Source organism: Anas acuta, chromosome 7 (assembly GCF_963932015.1).
Source record: "Anas acuta chromosome 7, bAnaAcu1.1, whole genome shotgun sequence".
Lineage (NCBI taxonomy): Eukaryota > Metazoa > Chordata > Aves > Anseriformes > Anatidae > Anas > Anas acuta.
In genome coordinates this window covers 28,662,105-28,685,003 of record NC_088985.1, presented here as the reverse complement: position 1 = coordinate 28,685,003, position 22,899 = coordinate 28,662,105, and the positions used below count along the sequence as shown (strand labels likewise).

Genomic DNA, 22,899 nt, shown 5'->3' with positions numbered 1-22,899 from the left:
ATAAGTTCCAGCTCTAATTGTTACCAGTTCCCAGCTGTATGCAGTTCTTAGCCTGTAAACTTTCCCAAGTGAGGGGTTGCAGCCCTTTATGGGAAGGACACCTGCCTTTTTATGCACCTTCTCAGTTGAATTTGGGTAATACTAAAATAAGAATAAGCACATGGGGACCTGGGATCTTGATGGATCATGCTGCTGTATTAGGGACTATCAGCAGAATAAAGGATTCCTTTGCTATGATTCCCTTAGAGCCATCCCAGACTGCGTGGAGAAGTGCAAGGAAAGGATCATCACCACTTTAAGAGCTTGTTAGGATGAAAATGCAGAACATACACTCATTTTCTTATTGGTGGTTGAGAAAGACAAGCCCTAAAGGGTGTTTTTTCGCTTACTTGTGAATGTTATTGCCACAAATGGGCTGTACCTTTCACCTAACAGGTATCAAAGGTTTTGTAGACCTGTGGACCATGAAGGAGTTTGTTCACCATTCAAATGCAGCTCTTCTAGAGCAGGGAAATAAGATCTGCTAAACAGCCCACTGTGACAGTGTTAGGTGGCTTAGAACAGGAAATGGAGATGAGTAATATGCAGTTGAAACTAGATGTCATGTTGGTTAGTTGGTTAGACAGGTAATAAATGAGACTTCCTTTTTTTAAAATATATATATATATATATATATATATTTTATTATACATACTTCAGCTGTCATGGGTGACAGGGTGCCTCCTGTAAAGTTTTCTGTATCTCTAATCAGTACTGTCCCTTCTCATTCTAAATGTTCTTCTAATCTCTTCTTGAAGCAAAATAGAGATTGATCTTGCTACATGTGAAAAAAAACTCAAGATAAAAGGTTCAAATGCATGAAAGTACCTCATCCTTTCGAGTTGCAACTGTACTTGCTAAAAAGTACGCACCCCTGATCTTCCCCCTGCATCCCCTCCTCTCAGGTTATTAAATATTGTTGCTTTTGACATCTCAGGATTTTACTATGTAAAAATCTATGATATGATTTGGTCAGGCTGCAAGCTTACTGCTTTGCATCTTGCAAGACAGCTGTGGTTACCACCATTGTTACAGGGGACTGTGAGATTCATCGTGTACCTGCTCTGGTGCTTTGAAGCTTTCTGTAAGCAGCTGCTGGTGGCTACTGTCAGAGGGAGGCTTTTGAAATAGGTGAACCAGTGTGTAAAGGTCGTTTCTTCCATCAGCTTACTACTCTTTAAACTAGAGTGAGAAATGACTATGTTATAAGCAACGTATTACAATCTGCAGAAGGACTAAAATTTGATTAAAATATGAGACGACATGAAAAGGCCTGTAATACAAAATAGACAATTCAGTCCTTCCTCTGACATCAAGCCCAGCCACCAGGAAGGAATTACCGGAGTCTGACACCGTATGCAATACACTGTGTTGCTAGGAGGAATCTGTCAAAGAAAAGTGTGACGTAGTTGATGACCTCCCCTAGGAATAAGCCTGAATAAAAATTCAGCTTATACCAATGAAGTACCATTAAACAAGCACATTCAAAACATTTTTTCTCCATTTTTATTTACCTTTTGGTGTATAGTCACTGTGGGAGGGGGGATTGTTTTGTTTATATTTTTAACTTAACTATTTAAAATTTGTTTCATCAAATTATAAACCTTTTTCAACTGTTTTATTTGATAAATTTGTTAAAATTAATTTCTTACACCAGAAGAACTATTTTTTTTTTAACTATCAGCATCTCCACAATCATGATGAAATCAAAGATTAAACAGGAGGTTTTTGTATGTTCATAGTCAGAATATTCTTCTAATCCTACTGAATTGCATGGCACTTACTTTCAAACGCTGGTACACATTCAGTAATCCTTACAAAGTTCCCCTTTCAAGCCTCACTTGCCACAAAGGTAAGCATAGGCAGAAGAAGCCCTGTGGAAGGGTCAAAGCCAAACGCTGACAAAATCAACATTTCTCTCTATGGGATGCAATGCAGACTCCAGACCACAAGGCCAGTAGCATTCAGGAGGACAGCACTGAAACTAATGGAGAAAAGACATCTTAACTCCTGGGTTCATGCTTAGTCTGCTAGTCTGAATCATCTCTAAAATTGAGTGAAGTTTTTCTTGTACCCCCAACCCGTAGCATGTCTAGTAAGAGTAGTTGCCATTTTTTGTTTTGTTGCCGAAGGTAGAAACTGGTGATGCTCATACAGTGGCTTGCTACCAGCACATCCACAATGGGATCGGCTGCAGTGAAGAAATAGCTATGATGTCTTTGAAATTCCTGATTGCTGAGATTTCTTTTGAGATAGGCCCCGTGCCCAGAGAGAAGCTGAGGCTGCATTATCGGCCTTCACATGGGTAAACAGCCCGAGTCTGGCTGGGGGTGAGCCGGGGGCGGAGGTCTGGGCACACCACAGGCAAGCGATTGCTTCCACTGAGGCATGGGGACACACCTATAGCAAGTGCGAGGTGAAACCTGTTGGGGTGAACTTCCTTCCAGGTGGTTAACCTTTCAGTTTTACCTTTTGTTTGCTATGGATCCTTGTGGTTAGTTATCTGGTGATCCCCAGTAACTCATAAATGGTACATGGGAATTTTTCCATCTGCTGTCTTGATTTTCTGTATGAATGGAATTGCTCTTTCCAACACAAAATAAAGTTGGTAAGTTTTCTCAATTCATAATTCAACCTCAGACATCAGATTGGGCCACACATCTTTCTTTGATGACTATTTCTGTTATTCAGTTGACGTTCCCCCTGATTGGGATGAGTTAGAACTGGACTTGTTTCCTTGCTGTGCGTGACCTGCTTGCTTCATTTCTTCTCCCTCAGTTTTTATCAGCTTGTATAGGGAAAAATAAATCTTTGAGATTAGTTACTGTTTTTAGAGTACTTTGAGGTTTTCATGAAAATGTGCTATAGAAAGTGTTGGGTGTTAAAGACAATGAGAAGTACTCAGAATGCCCTGATAAGGGCTTATTATCCCTGTGTAAATTTATAGTGCTGTGCAAACGGTTCACAGTGATAAGGCCTCACTTTAGGCCTCAGTTTTAGCACCCACCAAGGAATAGGATTTACATTCCCCATTCCCATCACTCAGTACTGCATCATTGGGATGCTGCTGAAAGTGCTTACAGAAAAGCACAGCGCAATGTCAACTTGCAAGATCTCAAAACAGAATTCAGGGCCACGTTACTGACAAGTCTGTGCTACTTATTGTGACTTAATTGTCCTTTTAAAAATTAGAGCAATATGATACATGTCCTGAATATCTCTGTCTGTAGAGTGTTGATGTATGTCACTGAGTTTATTTCCGGAAGAAAAATATTGATGTTATTTTCCATATAGTAGAGCAGGTGAGTGTAAGCAGGAAAGCAGACTGACTTGCAGCAGGGTGGGATCCCCACCAGTGCTGTCACTGTCTGTAAACCCCCACAGGGAGCCAGCCTGTAGGAGGAGGGTGTTAATGTGGGTGAAACCACAAGAAGAGAAAATTTAGCAGGAGAAGGAGACACAGGCTGCTCAGTGTAGGAACCAGTCTGGGGAGACTGCAGACTGGTTGCACTACAGAAGAGCTGTTTGCATTGCAGGTGGGCTTTGGATAGGAACATTTGACATTTTTTTTCTCAGAACTGGAGCATGTCTAATGTAATCCCTTTTGAAGAACAGAGCAAAAAGAATAGATGGATATTAGCTTTTCTTCCAGTAGCAAAAGAAAGTGTATCGGAAAGCATGCTGATCTCCATGCTTTAGGGTACAATACACCTCTGGCACCTCAGGAAACCAGTCTGTCCCTGTAGTGCCTAACTGTCTGGCAGCAAGATTTGTTATTTCTTTCTCTGAAGCTATTTGTCTTGACCTTTGTGGGGTCACGATGGTATGCTATGTGAAATGGCTGTAGGGTCTAATCAATCAATAGTCATTTTTTCCTCTTCACCTGTGAATGACAGCTGCCCTTTGGATGGAGATAAATTGGACAGATTTGGTCTTCAGAATAGGGTGAGGAGATTCATTCCTAACACACACATTGAACATAGGCTGTGTTTTATGTGTACTGATTCATGATTCTTACGATAGTATTATAAGTAGGGTTCTTCCTTGTCACTGGCTGGGGCATTTAAACAAAATGTCAGGTTTACAGAATAAAGAGATGATGTTGGTGTCTGAATTAGGATTAAAGCAGGGAGTTTGTACACAGCTATACATGCTGTCTGGATCTGAAACGTTACCTGTATTTATATTGTGTAATGTATTGCTGGCTCGGGCAGTGCATGCAATGTTTGCCTCAGTGCACTGCTGTTGAAATCCCCTACCAGAAAGGCTTGCAGTCCTGGTTGGGCTTCACTTCTTTCAGGGCCAAGCCAGCAGGGGATGTGCTATGTCGGCATATCAGATCAGTCCTAGTCTGGCATCTCTGATCTGCACAAGAATCATTTGCATGCCCTCTGATACCAGCTACTGAAGATTCATTTGCAAATTTAGATATGAAATTGTGGGATCCCAGCACGGGATATAAGGTATAATGCCTGAATATAACCCATTCTGATTTGACAGTCTTGGAGCTTGCTCCTTCTTTCTCCCTGCAGGATCTGGGGTGGCAGGAGTGGAAGCAATCATAATACCATGGCACTGTTTTTTGGAGAAACCAAGCATAGAGCATCAAGGCTGGACAGTACCAACTTGCAGAGGTAGCATGCTTGCTGGTTTGCACTCCTGATCATTTTGTTAAATATGACCAATTCTTTCACTGGCCATTTCTGTTGGAGCTTCTTAATGGTTATTTGCATCTGCAGTGCCTGTCAAAGGCCATCTAAGTTAATGGTGTTTACCATTCACAAGTGAGAAGAGTGACCTATTTTTAATGATCAAAGTGTTGTGCAGATGTGTGTCACTGTACTAGTGCTATCATGCTGCAACCTGTGTTGTTGTTAAATTGACACCTGTGTGTGTTCATTGCTCTCCTTCCTGCATTGACCTCGGTGGCCTTGTGGTTCACCATTACAGTCCCAAACTGCGAGAAAGAAAGCGTGTGAGCACTATGTTCTATTAGAGGTCATTCAAGTGGAAGGAAGATTTAGGACAAAACCCAATTGCAATCTTTGGGTAAAGAAATGCTAGGTTCTAAACAGATTGTGTTCACTGTAACTAACCTTACTTTCCTTACATCTTGGTGATTAGCCTGAAGTTGCATTATCAGATGCAGAGATCAAGGCAAACGTCTTCATACCCCACCAGATGAAAAAGATCCAGTGTTTTAGTGCATCTGAAATTAAGAAGCTTGTCAAGCTTTAGCTTCTACTAAAATCTTTTGCAGCCACTGCATTTTCAAATACTGTCAACATACATATTATTTAGCTAAATAAATAGTGTAAATCTATATGTTGGTTAGGAAAAATGAGGGGAAAGATAGTCCATATGCGAGCTCTTTAGGACAAACAGCTTGAGCTACCTTAAGGAACAGTAAGTGGCTCACTTCCAGAGGTGAAGCCTGTTCACGTGTTGTTGTCTTCTAGGGCATATGGATCTTTCAGCAGTCACTTCTGAGAGCTGTATTATTATATTAATTTATTTGCTAGCAAGAAACCATTCTTGTAGGGACATAGTGATCCAGATTTGGATTGGTGATTGGGCTTTGCCTGTCCTGTACCCACAGCTAGCTGGCTGCATGAACCACATTCAGTGTGGTGCTGTAACGCACGGGGGAGATATGTATGCCCAGAGGCTCCATCCCACGGTGGGCAGGGAGGCAGCCTGGGAATCTGGAGGCACACTTCACAGCTGCTGCAATCATGCAAGGTTTGTTCCAGAGAAACACTTATTGCATCATCAAGAAGAAAATTTAATCAACCTGGCAAGAAAACTTAGCTCAAGACTTTCTGCACAATATAGCTGTGATGGGGGGAGAGCAGTGACTGTTGCAAAGGCCTGGCAAAAGAAATAAGCTTTGGAGAAGAAGCCAGTGAGTTAATATCGTTTGACAAGGCCAAGAATCTGAAAAAGTAAAGCCACTGGGCAGGGTGTTTTGAAATTTGGGGTGTTAATGAGGAGAAGAAAGGGAGGCAAAACAGCAAATGGCAGTGGAGCACCTGAAGGGTCATTATCTGTAATGTTGGGTGATGATCAAAACATTCAACAGCTCTGCTCTTCTGTAGACTCTTGCGCTGCTCAGAATTGCTTCAGTCACAGATCTAGTTCTTCGTTACACTCCGGCCTAATCAGACAATTCTGTCAAGAGAGTGCCCTCTGTTGTATGCAACAACTAAATGCACTTCTGAACTGACCATTTTTCTGTAGGTTGTCAGTGTGGATGCTATCTGCTGATTTCAACTTATAAACAGCCTTGTTGTTTTCAATTTTTATAAATACATTTGTATTCTATAAATACATTGAGATTACACCTAGAGGAGCAAATAAAGTCCTTGGTAAGAGGAACCTGTGTGTATTTGAAAAGTGTGGCTGTAATGTAAAACATACTCTAGCTATGCATTATCTTCATAATAAAGAGGTTTCAAAAAGAACAGTGAGCTGAAAAACCTGAATTTAATATAACTATTTAGAAAATGTTCTCTCTAAAGCCTATGGCAATATGCGTTTCATAAGCTGGTGGTTTTCGTGTAGTCAAATGACATTTACAGAAGGATATTCCTCTTTTCAAAACAGTCCGCTCTGTTCTGAGATAATGGGAGTACAGAAAACCAAAGAAGGTAAAAGAATAGCTAATGTGACTGCTTCAAAATGTTTGTGGTTCTCCCAGTTCCCAATTCTGAGAAGGCTGTCTTGCTGAGATCCATCATCACTTTACTGCCTTAAGCCAGGGAGGGATTGAGGTAGCATCACTGTGTTCACCAGGCATCAAGATCTTTCAAAACCGAACTGGGGAGAGGGAAGAATAGATAAGCATTTTCCAATAGAAGTTTGAAAAAGATATGAATGCTTTGGGGGCCTTTCAGAAAAGTGATCTGGCAGAAGGGAATATTAGGGATTAAGCCAATCTGTAGCTTTTAAAATCAGAATAAGCTTCTTGTGTTGGGCATTTTGTCTCAGGTCCATTCACTGCAGGTATATTTGTACCATCAATGACATGTCTGGACTGTTGGAGGGAGAAAACTGGCTAGAAAAAACTGTGGGATGCAGCTGAACAGTGCCTATATGCCTATTTCTGTAATGTGCTTATGCTGTACATAAGTGTGTACAGACACATGTACACCCACTGAGTTTGTTAATGAGGACCAAAAAATAAGAGTGTAAGAGCTGTAGTCATTCTTCTCTCTGTCACCTTTAGGATCCCAAAAGATTCATGGAAAAGATCTAGGCATGTTTCTTACCTGACACTTGTAGAAATTTTGATGAATATTGTTTTAGTAGTTACTGAAAGTAATGTAACTATCATGACTTGCTGATAAATTGTTTTATGTCCTGATACTTCCTTCTCTTTAGAAATCATGGTTTACCTTTCTGGTGATTTGTTCTTTATGGCATTTAATAGCTTTCATTACTTCAGATACAGAACTAACACCTGGACTCTGTCATATCTGACACTAGCTGTATCTCCAGGGATGTATCCTAAAGCTCACTACCTTGTTTTCCAGCCTCAAATGTGCTTAATTTGCATCCACGCCATGCGGCTCTTCAGCACTAAGCCTGTCCAGTCAGCAAGACACCTTAGTCCCAATGGTGTTGTGCCTACTGCAGCACGTGCTGAGCTCTGCTTCACCCACCCAATCCATACAGACACTGCTGAGAAACAGGAAAGAAATGTCAGGTAACGCCAACAGCCTTCTAATTATTGTTATGTACAAGGCACCCTTTTCTCCTATCCTTTAACTGTTAAGTTAGTTTTTGTTGCGTTGGAAGGTTCCACAGATTAAGCAGAGGTGTTCAGGGCCTTGCAGGAGCAGAACCAAAGGGGAGTTTGATGCCACATTGAGACTGACAGAGAAGGGGGACCCTGAAGGGAAATTTGGCATTGGAAAGTGCTAAGTTTCAATAGAAACTTGTATAGAAGTAAACACAGTTGGCATCACTGCTCTTTGAAAGGAGGCATCAGTAAAATACATAACAGTTGGGTTTTCATTAGTTAAAACACCTGTAGAGACCTGGGGGAGGTGAATCAGCTTTGGGGTTCGCCAATACTAGAGGCACAAAGCTAATGGAATGGTTTATTTGTCTGGTGAAATGGTGCACAAGGATTTTTTGTGACTTTAATTTCTTCTCTGTAAAATAGACATCTTCAGTAAAGAAGTCCAGGTCCAAACAGGATTGGGAAAAGTTAAGAAACACAGCTAAGCTGCTTTTTATAATAAAGCAGCACAAAATCCAATCGTGAAGAGGAGATGGAAGATGATATCTGCAAGAGAAATGAAAACTAAATGTGAGTACTTCACTTTCAGTTACCTTTCCTGTTTTATTCGCATCCCTACCATTGTAACTGCATGCTTTAACATGGGTCTGTCACCATATCAGGTTTTAGCAAACAGGCTCTGAATGGGTTTTTCAAACCCTCCCAAATAGAAATGCTTTCCAAACATCTCTGTTAACCCAGTGGGATGCATTTGTTCCTTTTTGGGAAGTACGTGTAAAATTAAGATAAGTTAATGTTCAGTGTTGGAAATTATTAGTATGATTTCATTGTCCAGGGCGAAGGATGTACCTAGAAGAGGAAAACAAAATGTCTAACATTGAGATACAAGATTGTAAAATATTTTCTTTTCAGTTGAATTTATAAAAATTACCAGGTCTTTTTTTGAACTATGGGTTTTATGTTGACAGAGCCAGTCAGGATTCTTATTTGGTATTGATATAATCATTGTTGTATTTTGCTGTTTACCTGAGAGTGTGTAAAATCTGGATAAACCTTTGCCTGTGTAAAATAAAAGAAAAAGATAACACTTGAATGGCATGTTTAAAATAGGGCAAAGTGCACTAGTGTGCTTTGTAAAATCAGAACAGATAACTTTTGCAACATTTTGAAATTCTGGGTATTTCTTGCTCTTGGCTTTACTCTCTGAAGTTGTAAAAGGATCCTCAATTCTTTTCTTTTCTTTTTTTTTTTTTTTTTAAATTAATGGAGTTTTACTGGTGTAACATACTGAATAGCAATAATGCTGCTGTACATATATTTTTAATTTTAAATTGGCTTGCAGGATGGCGTGGTTGTGGTTGATAAACTAGTATAAAGAGCTTTGGTGAAAGTATTGATTAAGGTATACCTTGTTCCAAGGACTTGTTTCAAAAGATGCTGGATTGCAGAATTAAACTAGCTCAGGGAGAAACTCCTGGTGCCTCCAGGAGGCAGCAGTTAAGAGGAAAAAGGTTTTGCTTTGTAAGGGGAAAAATTTATGGCTGTTAGATTTGTGTAGGAGGAGCAACAGGCACACAGGGTTAATCAGCTAGGTTTATGGTTATGCTGAAGAACCCACTAGCTGTGCAAAGAAAACCTCGGTGCAGCTTTCCTGCTACTCCTAAGCCTGGCCTCTCTCCCACTCACGTGCAATCTATCAGCGCTTGTCTGGGCTGTTGCTGAGGTCAAACATGGGTGAACAGGGTTTACATTGCTAACTTGGTGCGTAAGTGGTTTGGCCATTTATCTTTAATGCCAAATGGGAGCAGTTACTCACTTTGTGAATGGGGAGAGTTTCACTGAGCTGTTCTGTCAGAGCTACAAACCTGGTTCTGTTCAAGAACAGAACAGCTTGAACAGAAGGACTGAGGACCAAGTTCTGTTCAAGATTCTTGCTCTCACAGGGGAGCAGTTCTGCTCCCTGTGCTTGCCCTGCTCTGCAAGTCACTGGCTGCTCCCCAGTTCATTGCTTCCCAAAGGGAGAAACACCCCAGAAACCCAGCCACTTACTGCGGACAGAGATCTCTGCCACCAAAACACCTCCGGTTTGTTCCATGCGCTGTTTTCGTTTGTCACATGTCTCAAGAGATCAGAGAGAAAGCAGTGTATAATGATTGAATTATACAAAATTAATATATAATCTAAATATTTATATCCAAACCCAGCTCTCATATTTCCAACCAAGTAAATAAAATCTGTGTAGATTTTGCTGCATGTTTTCTAGGGACTGTTTTTTTGTTGTTTTTTTTTAATTGGGACATTTTAATGCAGGAGACGTTCAAGGAGAGCTTTTACTGTGTATTTTATGAGGATTTTAGTGCGCCACAGCTTTTATGGTGGCTGTCAGTCTAAGTGCCCTTTTCAGTTGTGAGGTGGCAGGAGCAGATGGGCATCTGCTGGCTGATCACACCTCCTCTTGGGCTGCCCTTTGCATGCTGCCACAAACAAACCTCCTGTCAAGAAGGAAGGGGGTAGCCGAGCTCCATCTATTTAACCCATGACCTCTGTGAAGACTTCTGTTGTTGTTTATTGCTAAGTGTAATTGTTGCCCACTGGGTATGAGCGTGAAGCATCAAAACCCTTCCAAACCAATCTAAGCTCTAATGACTCCTGTCACAGCTGACAAGGTCTGTATTGGAGGCCTTGCTCTCTAGCTTAAAGGTCCCTGTCCATTCCCTGACCTTTGCAAGTCCTCAGCTGTGAGCATTTTGTACAAAACTGGTGTGTGATAAAGAGTTGGAAAAAATCTTTAAAAGCAAACAACAAAATGTAAGCTGAAAGATTTTTCTTTTGCCTTTGAAATTTGGAATTTCTAACAATGCATTTCTATCAGATCTGTAGCTTTTGCATAAATCAGTCCCCTCTGCTTACTGCTGAGGCTGGGTAATAAACTGCTCTCTTATAGTGGCTCCTGGACTGAGAAGGGGTTTATAAAGAAAAGTTGGGTTGACCAAGAGTGACATTTTCTCTTCTTCAGCAAGAATTAATTGTTGATGAAACGACAGGATATGTGCAAAGGAGTATTTTGGGTTTGGGCTTTCATTTCAGGTTAAATAAAATTCATCTTCACTTTATAGCAAAGACATATTCATTGAGTGAGAGAAGGAACAGTGAAGACTTACTGAAGGAGGTGGAGAAGTCTTTAAAGAAAGACCCTTTAGTAACCCTCACCCTAGCATCAGTTGGTGCTAAATAACTCCCCGTGCTAAATAACTGCACAGCATCTCCCCCCTCATTCCCACCTAAGGCCACTGAAACATCTCTGCCATCTCAGTTCCTGCTCCAGTAACAATTTGCGTATTTCCTGCAGAATAGCACAGCTTCAAGAGCAGAGCCTACTGCAGAGCTGCAGGATAGCAGAGAGGACTTTTCATGAGAAGGAGGACTGGGAGGTTTTGTTTGGGCTGAGGTGAGCTTTGAGCCTTAGCACTGAGACAGTTGGTAAAATGGGAAGTGCTCTACTTCCTTTTTTTTTTTTTTTCCTCATGCTTTTGTTTAGCTGTAGCTAATTGTCAAACAGGAGCGTCGTCTGGCATATCAACAAAAACTGACTTTTTAAATGGCTACATTATTTCCCAACATGTTTAAACAGATTGCCCAACGTGGCATGACAGGGATCAGGGTGCACAGCCCACCACTCAGGTTAACGTCTCGCGGTGGCTCCATCTAATGCAAGCTCTGCTGCCAGCTCCCCACCCGATGTGCCCCCAGGAGCTTCTCGACATCCTCTGTCCAAATTTAGCAAGTTTTATCTTAGAGGGAGGCCTTACCACTGGGCAGGAGAACTTCTCACTGTCACAGACGTGCGTTTCGCAGTGCAGCCAGACCTTGGACAGCTTGGGGATGTTTTGGAAGCGGAAGGCATTAAACTGGAAGGTTGCCCGGCTTGTCTTCCCATTCTCATGCACGAGAATGGAGTTGTCTGTGGCACACCTGTGTTGTGTGTGAAGAAGCAGTGTCAGACCCTGACCTGTGAATAACCACGTCCTGAGGTCCTGGTCTGATGGAGGCATTTGCCCAGCTTTCAGATGCTTGGAGAGCAATAGGACATGGTGTGAAAAGGGACTGTTTGGGCCTGCAGAAATCAAGACCTTTTGGCATCTGACTGATTAACAAGCATTGCAGAGTCAGCAAAGCCTTCCAGCTATTCGCAAGTCATCTCCTTTTAACCAGCACTCAAAGTCTTGTCCCCACTCTTGCTTTCCTTCCCACCTATTGTGACTGCAGGTGGCCCAGGGCCTGCTGCATGTTCAGGGCCGTGGCAGCCACCGAGGGCAGCGGGCCCCAGTGAGCAAAGGGGGCTGTGCCAGCAGCCTGAGAACTCACTGTGATGCCTGCTGGTGGGCAGAGGAAGGCAGCACAGAGTGGGGACAAACCTACGGCTGGAAGGGGCTGCTCCCCACAGCACCAGTTACAGCTCCCATCCCTTCCCTTGCTGCCTCGAGCACCAGGGGGTTGCCCTCTCATTGCTCCCCACATTTCTGGGATGGGCAGAGCTGCTCCCCAGGTCCCACCAGCACCTACCCCTTGGTGATGAGAGGCCAGTGGATCTGGTAGAAGTACTCCGAGGAGGGAGTTGCCCAGCAGTTGTTGAGAACGACCTTGAACCTGGGGAGGCACAAGTATCAGATGAGCATGTAGCATCCTGGTTGCCAACTTGTTGTTTCTCCTTTCTCACCTACCTGTCACTTAAGCCCTTAGCTTCCACTCCAGCAAATATGTCAGAACCAATTTCTGATGTTTCGACAACAAAAGGGGCTTCTTTTATGCTTGAAAACTTGGCATTCTTTAGAAGAGAAAAAGAAAAAGCATCAGATGCTATCAGTACCATGCAAAACGTGGCAGCTTCAGACAGCTCTGGACAGACAGACCCAGAAGTCTGTTTTTTTATCACCTACAAGCTCCAAGTGTTTAGTAGTAGAGCTATTGTAATCCTAAAAGAGTTTTTAATGATCTTAAGGTTGTATTTAAAATAGGACGTTACTCTGCCTGCAATTTGAGCTGCTGGCACAGGAGTCATTACAGAAGTACTGTCACAAAACTCATCTTGGTCCTTGTGTTAAAATGAGTTGATCCTGGAACAGTGCATTAGAGAAAAAGATCATTTAGTTGAAATTAACGTTTTCTTCCCAGCAAAATATGAACAAAATAACAAAACAGTGGTTTATTGGCTTTCAGAGCTTGTTCTGCTCTTGTTCTGTGGTAAAATGTATTATGCACGGTTCAGCTGCTCCATCCTTGACTCCTGGGAGCCCTATGGACATCAGAACAAAACCATAATTTGGCAACAATAGCAAGTAAGCAAAGAATAATAACAACAAAAACCTACCAGAGATTCATTGCTCACTGCCTATCGAATATTTCTGCCGTCATTCTGTCAGGAGTTCACAGGAACATTGGGGCACCTCCTGGGACCTTGTCACTATATACTACCAGCATGCCATATGTCAGAAAACAAGAGCACATGGGCTTTCATGTAGCATGTAAAGGCTGCCAAAATGTTTAATGCCCTATCAACTGGTGCCCTAAATGCAGCGTGTGAGGGGAGAAACATCAATCTGCCTTGTGCTCAATACTCCCTCCACCTGACCTATCAATTTAACTCGCTATGTTTCTAGCTGTGCTTTTTCTAGCTGTGCTAAAATAGAGAGGCTGCTTTGGTGCTTTTGAGTGTGCTTTGGTGGAAAAAAGACCGAAGGATCATGAGCTGGCTGCTCCAGCAGCACAACAGAGCTGTGGGGAGGAGATGGCTGTTTCAAAAGATCAGCTTGATATCCAGGTACAAATGCTGGGAACAAAATTCCAGCATGACCTAAAGATCTCAGGGGAACATGAAATGTCTGTCAGATGAGAGGATGCAAACTGCAAGAGAGATGCATGGAGCTTTTCTATATCTATAGAGACAATGTCATAGCAGTGGTGCCTGCAGGTGCATGCTGCTCTTTGAGTGGGACTACAAACAAGTTTTTATTTTTTTGTATAAAACCTGTCAGCATGTAAGAAATGTACTTCTCAGCAGAAAAAGCTGCCTCATGTGGAGGGATTAAAAGAACTGTTGGCATGTGTCTGCTCTGCTCAGTTTAAGTTATATCCTTGTTAATCAGTAGAAACAAGGACCTGTACAAACCCTGCTGTAATTATCTTTTACAGGCTAATAATGTGCTCCATGACACACGAAAGTCAGGAGCAGCAGCCCTTTTTTTCCCAGCTCTTTGGCTGGAATTTGTGGAAGGTGAAAAGCTGGGTGGCAAAGAGCACTTACAGAGTAGAAGTTGAGGGATAGCTGACTTTCAAATGAGCCAGAGCTCCCATTCTTCACATGGACGGTGGCCACCCTAGGGATATAACAAACGCAGAGCTCTGTAACAGTGAACTGTGGTGTTGAAGAAGGGGTGATGCTCACTCCCAGAGCAGGACTTACCTTTGGTCAAAGGCAGCCTGGTTTACCAGGTAATTGGCATTGTATGTGCAGGTGAATGAGTAATTCACAGGCTGGCTCTTCACAATCACTGAGGTGTCATTGGAGACAATGGAGTTGTAGAAGTGATAAACGGGGTTCTTAAACTGTAGATGGTAAGGCAGAAATGTTAGGTTGGTAGGTAGAAATGTGAAGATTCAATCTGGTGACAAAACACTATTCCTAATGATTTTTCTATTTATCTATTTATAGCTCTTTCTATGCTGTGCTTCCTATATATATAAATATATATATATATATACACACACACCTTACTACATGTATATGTTCTGTTTAGTAAAGGCACATGCAGATGGGTGAGTAACACACAGATTATCATCACTAAGCCTGTGAGTATTTTGCCTGCAGATGCAAAGCATGACTATTTGATTCTTCCTTCTTCCAAAATTAAATAAGCTCTGATACTGGAGTTTGTCTCCCCTTCAGTACTTAAAGCCTACTCCAAGCTGAAACAAATGGGCTCTTTAAAGCAAGTACAGCTGCTTTCTGAGTCCAGCTCAGGTTGTGCTGTGTTGCTGCCTTTTAGAAATGATAGTCTTACCTCTTTTAGACCTTCACATTCTTACCTCTGACTGTGTCCCGCAGTACGATTTATTTTTAGGTGACAGGTCTGGGATTGTGAATTGGTAATATCCTGAATCGTGGATCCCATTGTAGCAAATGCCTCCAAGTGCCAGCTGATTAACCTCCCACCCATAAGGACACTCTGGAATTTTTGTAATGATGGTTCTAGGGTAGCAGTATACCAGAATTACATCTGAAAGGAAAACAGCACAGCTTGAGTGACCTTCAGGGGTGTTTTCTTTTCAAAGAAGCAGGTCTGCACATCTGCTTTCCATGGGGATTAAGTTCTTGTGGGAAGGAATGTGTGCTGGAAGGTCCCCTGTTGTGATGAGCAAGGGAATCAGGACTGCATGCACTACACAAAGCTGACCTTGGGGTTGTTAAATTCAGTCCTCCCTGAAGGAGTTTTGCCTTTGCCTTCTAATCAGTGCAGAACTTCATGTACATTTATCTTTCTGGAATCGCTGATTAGGAAGCAAAGAGACTGCTGAGAAACGTGAGGTCAAGAACTTCTGCACTGAAATCTGTCATGTTAGCTTGTGCTGCAGAGATGACTTCTGTTGGTGTAACACCACTGACAGTGTAGAAATAGTATCAGTGAAGTTTGTTAGCCTTCAGTAATTTGCATCTTTTTGTAGCAGTGTTTGATCTAGGCCACAACATGTTCTGCTCTTTCCTTGCACTATTATTGCACTGCCAATGCAAACAGGAGTTTTACAATTTTCACATTAAAAGTTAAGATACAAAAATGAACTGAAAAGCCTGGCTCTGTTAACAGCAGTAGCTAATAGCACAATGGCACCACAACTTGTTTGCTAATGTGGTTATTGCTAGAACCACAAATATTCAACATCATAACTTACACTGATTGCTTTGTGATACCAGAAGAGTTGGGCCTTTTATCAAAGGATCAGACAGTGTGAATTTGAGGTTTTTATGTGAATGTAAAGGGCAAACAATGACTAACCATTAGTGAACTGAAAATCGAGAAAGACTAACAATTACTACCTTAAAAAAACAAACAAACAAACAAACAAAAAACAAACAAACAAAAAAACCCTCTCTCCAGAATTATTCAATTGTGTATTTTAAAGCTTCTGATATCATTTTTATGATAAAAGTCTAATTTTTTTCAGCCTTTCTGTGTCTACAGAAACTTAGGAAATACACAGGGGAAGTCAAATAGGGACCTTAACAATGTGCTCCTTTCTGTTCAACAAAACCCGGCTAGTTCTGTTTGTGTTGGTGGTCAGATCCATAACACTGGTGGCTTCACAGCTACGTAAAGTCCTGCATCTCAGAGAAACTGCTTGTGTAAGTGAGGGCACTGAAATACATGGATAGAGGGCCAAATATGCAAGTATGCCATGACATTACTGGCAGCAGCGTACACATGCCACGCACATAAATCAAAGACTCTGTGTTGAGGCACATTCCAACATGTTTCAAAAGTGTGTTTGTTAATTTTAGTGAATTCTGCACTGAAGGTCTGTCTGGCACCAGAACATTCATGTTTCAAGGCAGAAATCAGAAGGTAATTAGGGCCTTAGCTTCAATTATGATGATTATTATTTGTATTTTAATGTAGCAGTGGCATTCAGAAGTTTAGCCCAGCACATTCATTCAGCACAAGTCATCTGATTGCAGTCAGCAGGACTAAAGCCTGTCTTGGGCAGCGAAGATCTGCAGCATCCAGCCTGGGCCATTGCAGCCAATTTCTAATTTCTGCTGTTTTCTTTGCCTTCTTATGCCTGAATTCTGCTTGCACCTAACCTTTTTACATTGGTTATTGCCAAGTTAGTTAAGCATATACGTAATTCTCTGTGGGGATAGGACCTTGCTTTACTGCGCTAACTGGAAACAAATCGTTAAAAGATGTACAAGCATTAGCTTTCCAGAACCAACAGTTTAATTCTCTGGAAAAAAAACAAAAAACAAAAAAACTAGTTTTAAATAGAAAACAACCTTTTGGCAGCTTAAATACAAGGAAAGATCATAGGAAACTTGAGTTATTTTACCTGCTTTATTTGGAATGCAGGGTCCTGCAAGAGCTTGAGCCAAGATGACCAGCAGATAAATAGTAACAGGCACCATTTCTTGCAATGATCTGAGGACACAGGGAATAAAAGCTAAAATTGTCTTTAAAACTAGAAAGAAAAAAAAATACATTCAGTAAAGACCTGAAACTGTTAAACTAGCTACTTTTAAACAGAGAGAAAGAAATAATATTGCTGGTATTCTGTCATTCAACCTGACTGCATCAACAGGACATGTGTCTCCAATGCCACTATTATCACTGTGTCACCACTGTGACAATTTTACTATTTCAGTTTAGTGCTGGCTTTGAATTATTCCAGGATTTCTTTGTTCTTATAGATTCTAAACCCAAAGCTTTAGAATAACTAAATTAAATGTAAACAATGGAAGTTTAAAAACAAAACAAACGCAGAAATTACTAGAAGAAATATTATGCCAAAAATATACATGCTGTGTTTAATAATGTAATGCTGAAACTTATGTGTTGATGGCTACCCTGATGTATATAGTCTTAATTTCATGTAGATAAATTTTGGTAAATGATGCAATTTCTCCTCTACTACTAAGCTTAGAGTTTTCAGAATTATCATATGTAGCTGTAATTTCCACTTCCACTGCAGGCCTCAGACCTACAAACTGTTTCCCACAGGCAGAAGCACACTCCGGCACAGAGCAGCCTGTGGGCTGGGGACTGGAGCTCTTGTATTTTCCCTTTGTAGACACTCTTCAGTGTCTGTCCTCATATCAACATCACTGATCAGAGTGCCAGATGTAACAAATATAATTTAGGTAAAGAAAAAAAAGAGTCTTGCTGTTTAAATATTTCCAACAAAAGGAATCAATTTCAACATTTTCACTCAGCCTCTTTAAATATATATATTTATAAAAAGTTCTTATAGTACATCTCAGTGATAACTCCATCCAATTATACTGCTATGCATTCTACAATAAATGAAGTATAATACCTACAAGAGAGGAAGGAATTAAGTATTTCAGCTTTTCATTGCGGTCTTATTCCAGTAGCTGCGTTGTCAGCTCTTCCCAAGATGTCCTCTTGCAAATGAACCCAGCTGCTCTTATCTTCGCTTTATATAAGCAATCTTGTAAAAGGAGCCCATCTCTGGTTAAATCTCAGCCTGCCAGTATTGTCCAGTGTGGGAGGAAAAAAAAAGTTCTAGAAAAGCAGTTCCTTTCCCTTAGATGGGGCTGTATTGCTGCTATTTGATTTTTTTTTTTTAAAGATTTTCTATGGTGTTTTTTTCTACAGATCTTGAAAATAACAGAGCAGAAACCTGCTGAAGGTATATAATTGGCATATTTTTTTATAAATTAATTAGGAAAATGTAGAATTTCTGTAAGAGCAAAGCCATGGCTATCTTTCAGAATTCAGTGAAAGAAGATGTTTATAGGAATTAGATGTCTTGAATGAGTTATCAACAAGGTCAATGTTTTGTGCCATGCAAGTGGAAAACGGACAAAAGTAATTTCATCAGATTGTATACCACCTTCAGAGTTATTTCATTTACCTATTTTTTTTCTAGAAATTTGCAGGCAGGTAATCTGAAGTAGTGAGTTCAATAGTCTTAAGGATGGTCCTACCTATACTTTACAAGTACACTACATAATACAAAATACTACACGTGTATAGGACAGTATAACATATGTTAAATATTACACCATAGAAGTGTTTATTTATTAAAATTATATATTGAAGATTAGACTATTTTGCAGTGTAAAATTCACCACTGTATAGAAAACTCTGTCAGTTTGCCCTCCACATGACCATTGGTCATGTTTGCCATATGACAATCATAGCTAGTAAATTTTTCATGTGACCTATTGCATCCTGTTTATGTTAGCTTACAGTGACAGGCCCAGAAAAAGGACTTGGGTATGCTGTTTCTATTTTACAGGCCTGCACACAAAACCTGGGTCATAAAGCAGCCTTGCCATGTACACTGGCATGGCCGATGCTTTGGGTAGTGTGTATCCACCCAGATCCAGGTGCTGTTGGCTCCAATCTCTTACTGGAGTCATAAAACAGAGGATCTTGCTGACCTTGCCTGGGGTGCCCAGTCCCACAGGCTCTTCAGAGCTGATTTTGGTGCCTCCTTCTGTGGAGTTCTCCCAGTGGAGGAAGCCTCCTCCTGCCTCATCTCTGGCAGGATTTGATGTGGGTCTGCCTTCTCCCAGACAATTTTTGGACTGGGGGGGGGGGAGCAGTAGTAAAGTTGTTCCTGTTGTCACTCGTCTAGAGTTTCTGAAGGAAGAGAGAGTGGGACAGAAGGCCATAGTAGCTCTGATCTTAACCTGAAGTGCTGAACATTGAGGTTTCAGCTCTCGTGTGTGCTCTGGGTAGGAAAGGGGTGAGATTTGTGGGCAGGAAAGCATTCACTGCCCTAAATCCAGACTACAAGGAATGTTGCAAGCTGGATGGCAGTAGTTAATCATGTCTATAACTATGCTTTACATGGGATGCTAATGCTCACCCAGCAATGATGGTGTGAGGGTGAATCTATCATGATATGAAAATGTTTGTAAGTAATTAAGGTCACTTCTGCCTCTTGCAAACTGATTCAAAGCCCTTAAAAGAAAAAAAAAAAAAAAGTTTGAAGCCTATAATGTTCTGTGCTTAGTTTTAAATAATAAACTTGAACCTAGACCTGAAGCTTCACAAGGATTGCAGTGCAGAGGACATCATGTTAAATAGGCTGCTCCTACTATTCTTGTGAGTCAGGTCCTGCAAGCCATCATATACTGATTTAAATGAGATTACTTAAAGATGCAGACATGGATAAACAGCCTCAGACAAGGTTTGCTTTTAGTTTAATTGAATTAAAAATAATCCACTGAACAAGAACAAAAGCTCATAAATTATTTAGTTTGATCTTACTAGGATTATCCTGATCAGAAATCCTAAAATCAGGAAAATTTAAATTCAGGTTTTATAGCCTCACCCTAAATCTTCCTGCAGGAACTGAAGCCCACATTTGGTTTCCAAATCCCAGCTCTGGCTGAATACCTGCTGTGGAAATATTCACTTGGTTTTGTGTGTGGGTGACTGTGTATTTGGTCTGGAACTAGGAACAAGGGACTGGTGAGACAGTGTGAGCCACTCCATTAGCAGGTGTATGCAGCCCAGAAACAAGGGGAAGGTTTGCACAAGAAAGTGATGTTGTGCATGAGGAAGGCCTTGTAGCTTTATCCAAACTGATTCTTCATGCTCAAGAGATCAGCCTCAGCCCTGGGGTTGGACTTGGTCTCTCAGGTCTGGCCATGCATGTCTGATTTGGAGCATAAGATATTTGGTTAACCTTGATGAGGCTTAGTGTAAACACCTTGCTAAAAATGCTGTAAGTAGCCAATTTCACCACAATACTAACATTTTCAATGCAAATTAACTATGTTCTGATCATTTTAATAAAAAAAAAATGAAATTAAATAATCCGTGATGTAATGCTACAGGTTTCAGTGGAATCGCTCCAAGATGGATCTAATCTTATAATTTTTGAAAGAAAATAAATATCTCATTATCTTATCACAGAAACACAGTCTCCATGTACATAATACCCCTTTTAGGTGAAAGGTAGAAAACAGACTGAAGTCCATGAAACAAATTTGGTGAATGTGCCAGCTGGTTTATAGCAGTTTGCATTTGCATAAGAAACAAGCACAAAATGTACCTAAACCAAACAGCATTTGATACCTGCTCTGATCAAAGGTGAAGGCTTGGGGAAGGGTTAGGTTTCTCTCAGTAACTGAATACGCAGAAAAAGAAAAGCCATTAAATTGCAAAGGAGACCACTGAGGTTTGTTGTGTTTCCCTGAGTCTTTCCAAGCCCATTAAATAATCTCAGCAATCTAAGCATCTGCAGAGATTTTGACAAAGAGCAGATGAAGGCCTTATTGTGAGTTTCACCTACAAGGGCAGCTTGTCTCTCTAGCGTTGTTCCCATCTCTGTGATTGAAAGCCGTGCGAACATCTACTGTCTGGTTCTTACATGAAGAAAATGAGGTTCTGCTGTTTGAATCTGCAAGGGATATTGTGACATCCAATTTTCATGGTTTTAGAGAAGACAATGAACCTGAAGAGCCCCTTAGCTAAATGGAAGGACTTTAAAAAGTAATGAGAATCAGTAGAGAGGATTCAGTGAGTCTAGGAGGAGTGAAATCTGGCAGCACTTGCCCAGAACTGGCAACGTACTGATGATGGTGTTTCCAACCACACCCATACTTAGTTTTGTCTGAGAGAAGGGGTGCATTTAGGCTACAAGGGTGGAGATATCCTTGCTGGATCTGGAGGCACGGTAGCTACATTTGTGCCGTGCTTGTTATGAGTTACCATTAACTATTGTGGAAATGCAGCACTGGGTTGGTACAGGCAACCTTGTCCTGTATCCTAAGTCTACAGTGGGCTGTGCTGTGGAGACTTGTAGCCCCGAGTCATAAATACCTTATGTATGCCAGCATTGTTTTGCTTTTATAGAATAAATGCCTTTCCAATCATTAGTTATTCATGGCATGTGATCGGTCACTCACTTCTCACACGGTGTTTCAGGGTCAGGAGCAGATAACAGAAATGTGCAGTTCTCAGGTAGCTGACATTCTTCAATAACTGCACAAAATCAAACCAGAAACAGGGGAAATTAGAGGAAATCATGTCTGTGGGAGAGGGAGTCATATAAAAATCAGAAATGCAGGTCAGGACCACTGGAAGAGATGGGCTTCTGCTTTAAAATTCCTCGTGTATCACCTGTGTAACTACGTAATGCTGAATCACAATTTTTTTTGGAATCACCTGCAGCCATGATGAGGTAGGTAGTGCCTGCTGCTGTCGTTACATGCACTCCCTGGGGTGTGGGTGAGCACAGGCACTCCGCTGTAGGAGCATTCCTGGGACATTTCTGCTGTCCGGTGCATGCATACACATTCACAACAGCAAATCTCGCTGTGCACAGGATTGTGGCTGAAGTAAACAGTCATATTTCATGTTCATTTGACTGCCTGTTCCTGTTGCTGTTTAGCTTTGGCAGGAAATTCAAAATAATATTCTTTGGAAGCTTCTCCAGCAACGTTTTGCCTGGAATTCACAACTGTTGGAAAAAAACACCAGTTTCCAGCTGAACTTCCTTGAAGCCTTTGTGTGGGTAAGTGTTTTGTTTAGCGTGTTTCTTTACGGGCTGTCTTAGAGCTGCTCAGGATAAGGGGTTGGGGCTTGATTTAATGAAGGCATAAGACATTTAAGCAGGTCATGCGAGACCGGAACTGATGACTTAACCCATCACGTGAGGCCACAGCCATGCTTGGGCTGCTCGCTCCCGTGGAGGTGCCTAAACTTGTCAGGCGTTTGATTACTTGCCCAAACTGGGCATGTAGTGTGTTAACAGGCACTGTGAAGTGTCCAGGAGATCTGCAGCTGGGCTGTGGGACCTGTAGGAGACTCAAGCGGAACCCAAAGGCCTGGATACGCAAGGGCATCTCAAGTGGGGCTGGGTGTTGTGGATGTCTGGATTGAGACCTAGGCACGCTGCTCTGCTTGGCTTGATGCTTATTTTTTATTTTGCCTTGGAAAGTGAAGCAGCCCTGCGTGCTCTGCTGTACGCATGCCCAAAGCTGCTGTGGTGGGCACAGCACCCTCAGGTTGTTCACTGAGCACCCACAGCTAGATTACATGTGAGTCAGGGCACTGCTGGGGAAAGATAACTTTGAGCTCTGCGGGCTAGGAGAAGTACATCTCAATCTCCCACAGGTTGGGTTAAGGACTCTGACCCACAGGTCTGTCTCCTCCAGGATGCTGTAAAGAGAGAGTGTCTGTGGCAGCTGGACTCAGCTGTTCTCAGTGCTGCTGTGCCACCCGCTGTGTGCCAGAACCGAGATGCAGGCACCTCCTGTTGAGAAAACAGGAGTGTGTTCTAGGAGAATGATGTTGTTGGGAAATAGTGTTCTGGAATCACTTGAATTTAGCCTAAATGGCAATGGCTTCTGAGGTGCCTAA

At 41.6% G+C, this 22,899-nt stretch overlaps 1 protein-coding gene and 1 long non-coding RNA gene across 4 annotated transcripts in view; one reads left to right on the top strand and one right to left on the bottom strand.

The window, feature by feature from the left end:
• Positions 1 to 11,602, top strand: part of LOC137859487 (uncharacterized) — a 31,432-nt gene extending 19,830 nt beyond the window's left edge. Inside the window, exons 2-4 of the long non-coding RNA XR_011098334.1 lie at positions 7,575 to 7,747; positions 8,210 to 8,356; positions 11,136 to 11,602. This is a non-coding gene — a long non-coding RNA (uncharacterized lncRNA). The remainder of the gene's footprint in view (positions 1 to 7,574; positions 7,748 to 8,209; positions 8,357 to 11,135) is intronic.
• TECTB (tectorin beta) lies at positions 8,131 to 17,991 on the bottom strand. 3 transcript variants are annotated; one of them, XM_068688563.1, is made up of 11 exons: positions 17,874 to 17,991; positions 16,886 to 16,974; positions 14,870 to 15,060; positions 14,247 to 14,389; positions 14,088 to 14,160; positions 12,508 to 12,611; positions 12,350 to 12,433; positions 11,596 to 11,758; positions 9,836 to 9,905; positions 8,813 to 8,845; positions 8,131 to 8,332 (listed from the first exon to the last, which is right to left on the bottom strand). In XM_068688563.1, exons 2-11 carry the CDS (start codon positions 16,959 to 16,961, stop codon positions 8,280 to 8,282), a joined length of 990 nt encoding a protein of 329 aa, XP_068544664.1. In that variant the 5' UTR covers positions 16,962 to 16,974; positions 17,874 to 17,991; the 3' UTR covers positions 8,131 to 8,279. The 3 variants fall into 3 exon arrangements, with proteins under 3 accessions (XP_068544664.1, XP_068544666.1, XP_068544665.1); XM_068688565.1 differs by having other exon boundaries at positions 17,870 to 17,989; XM_068688564.1 differs by having other exon boundaries at positions 16,886 to 17,014; positions 17,874 to 17,976.
• Positions 17,992 to 22,899: the final 4,908 nt, after the last annotated feature.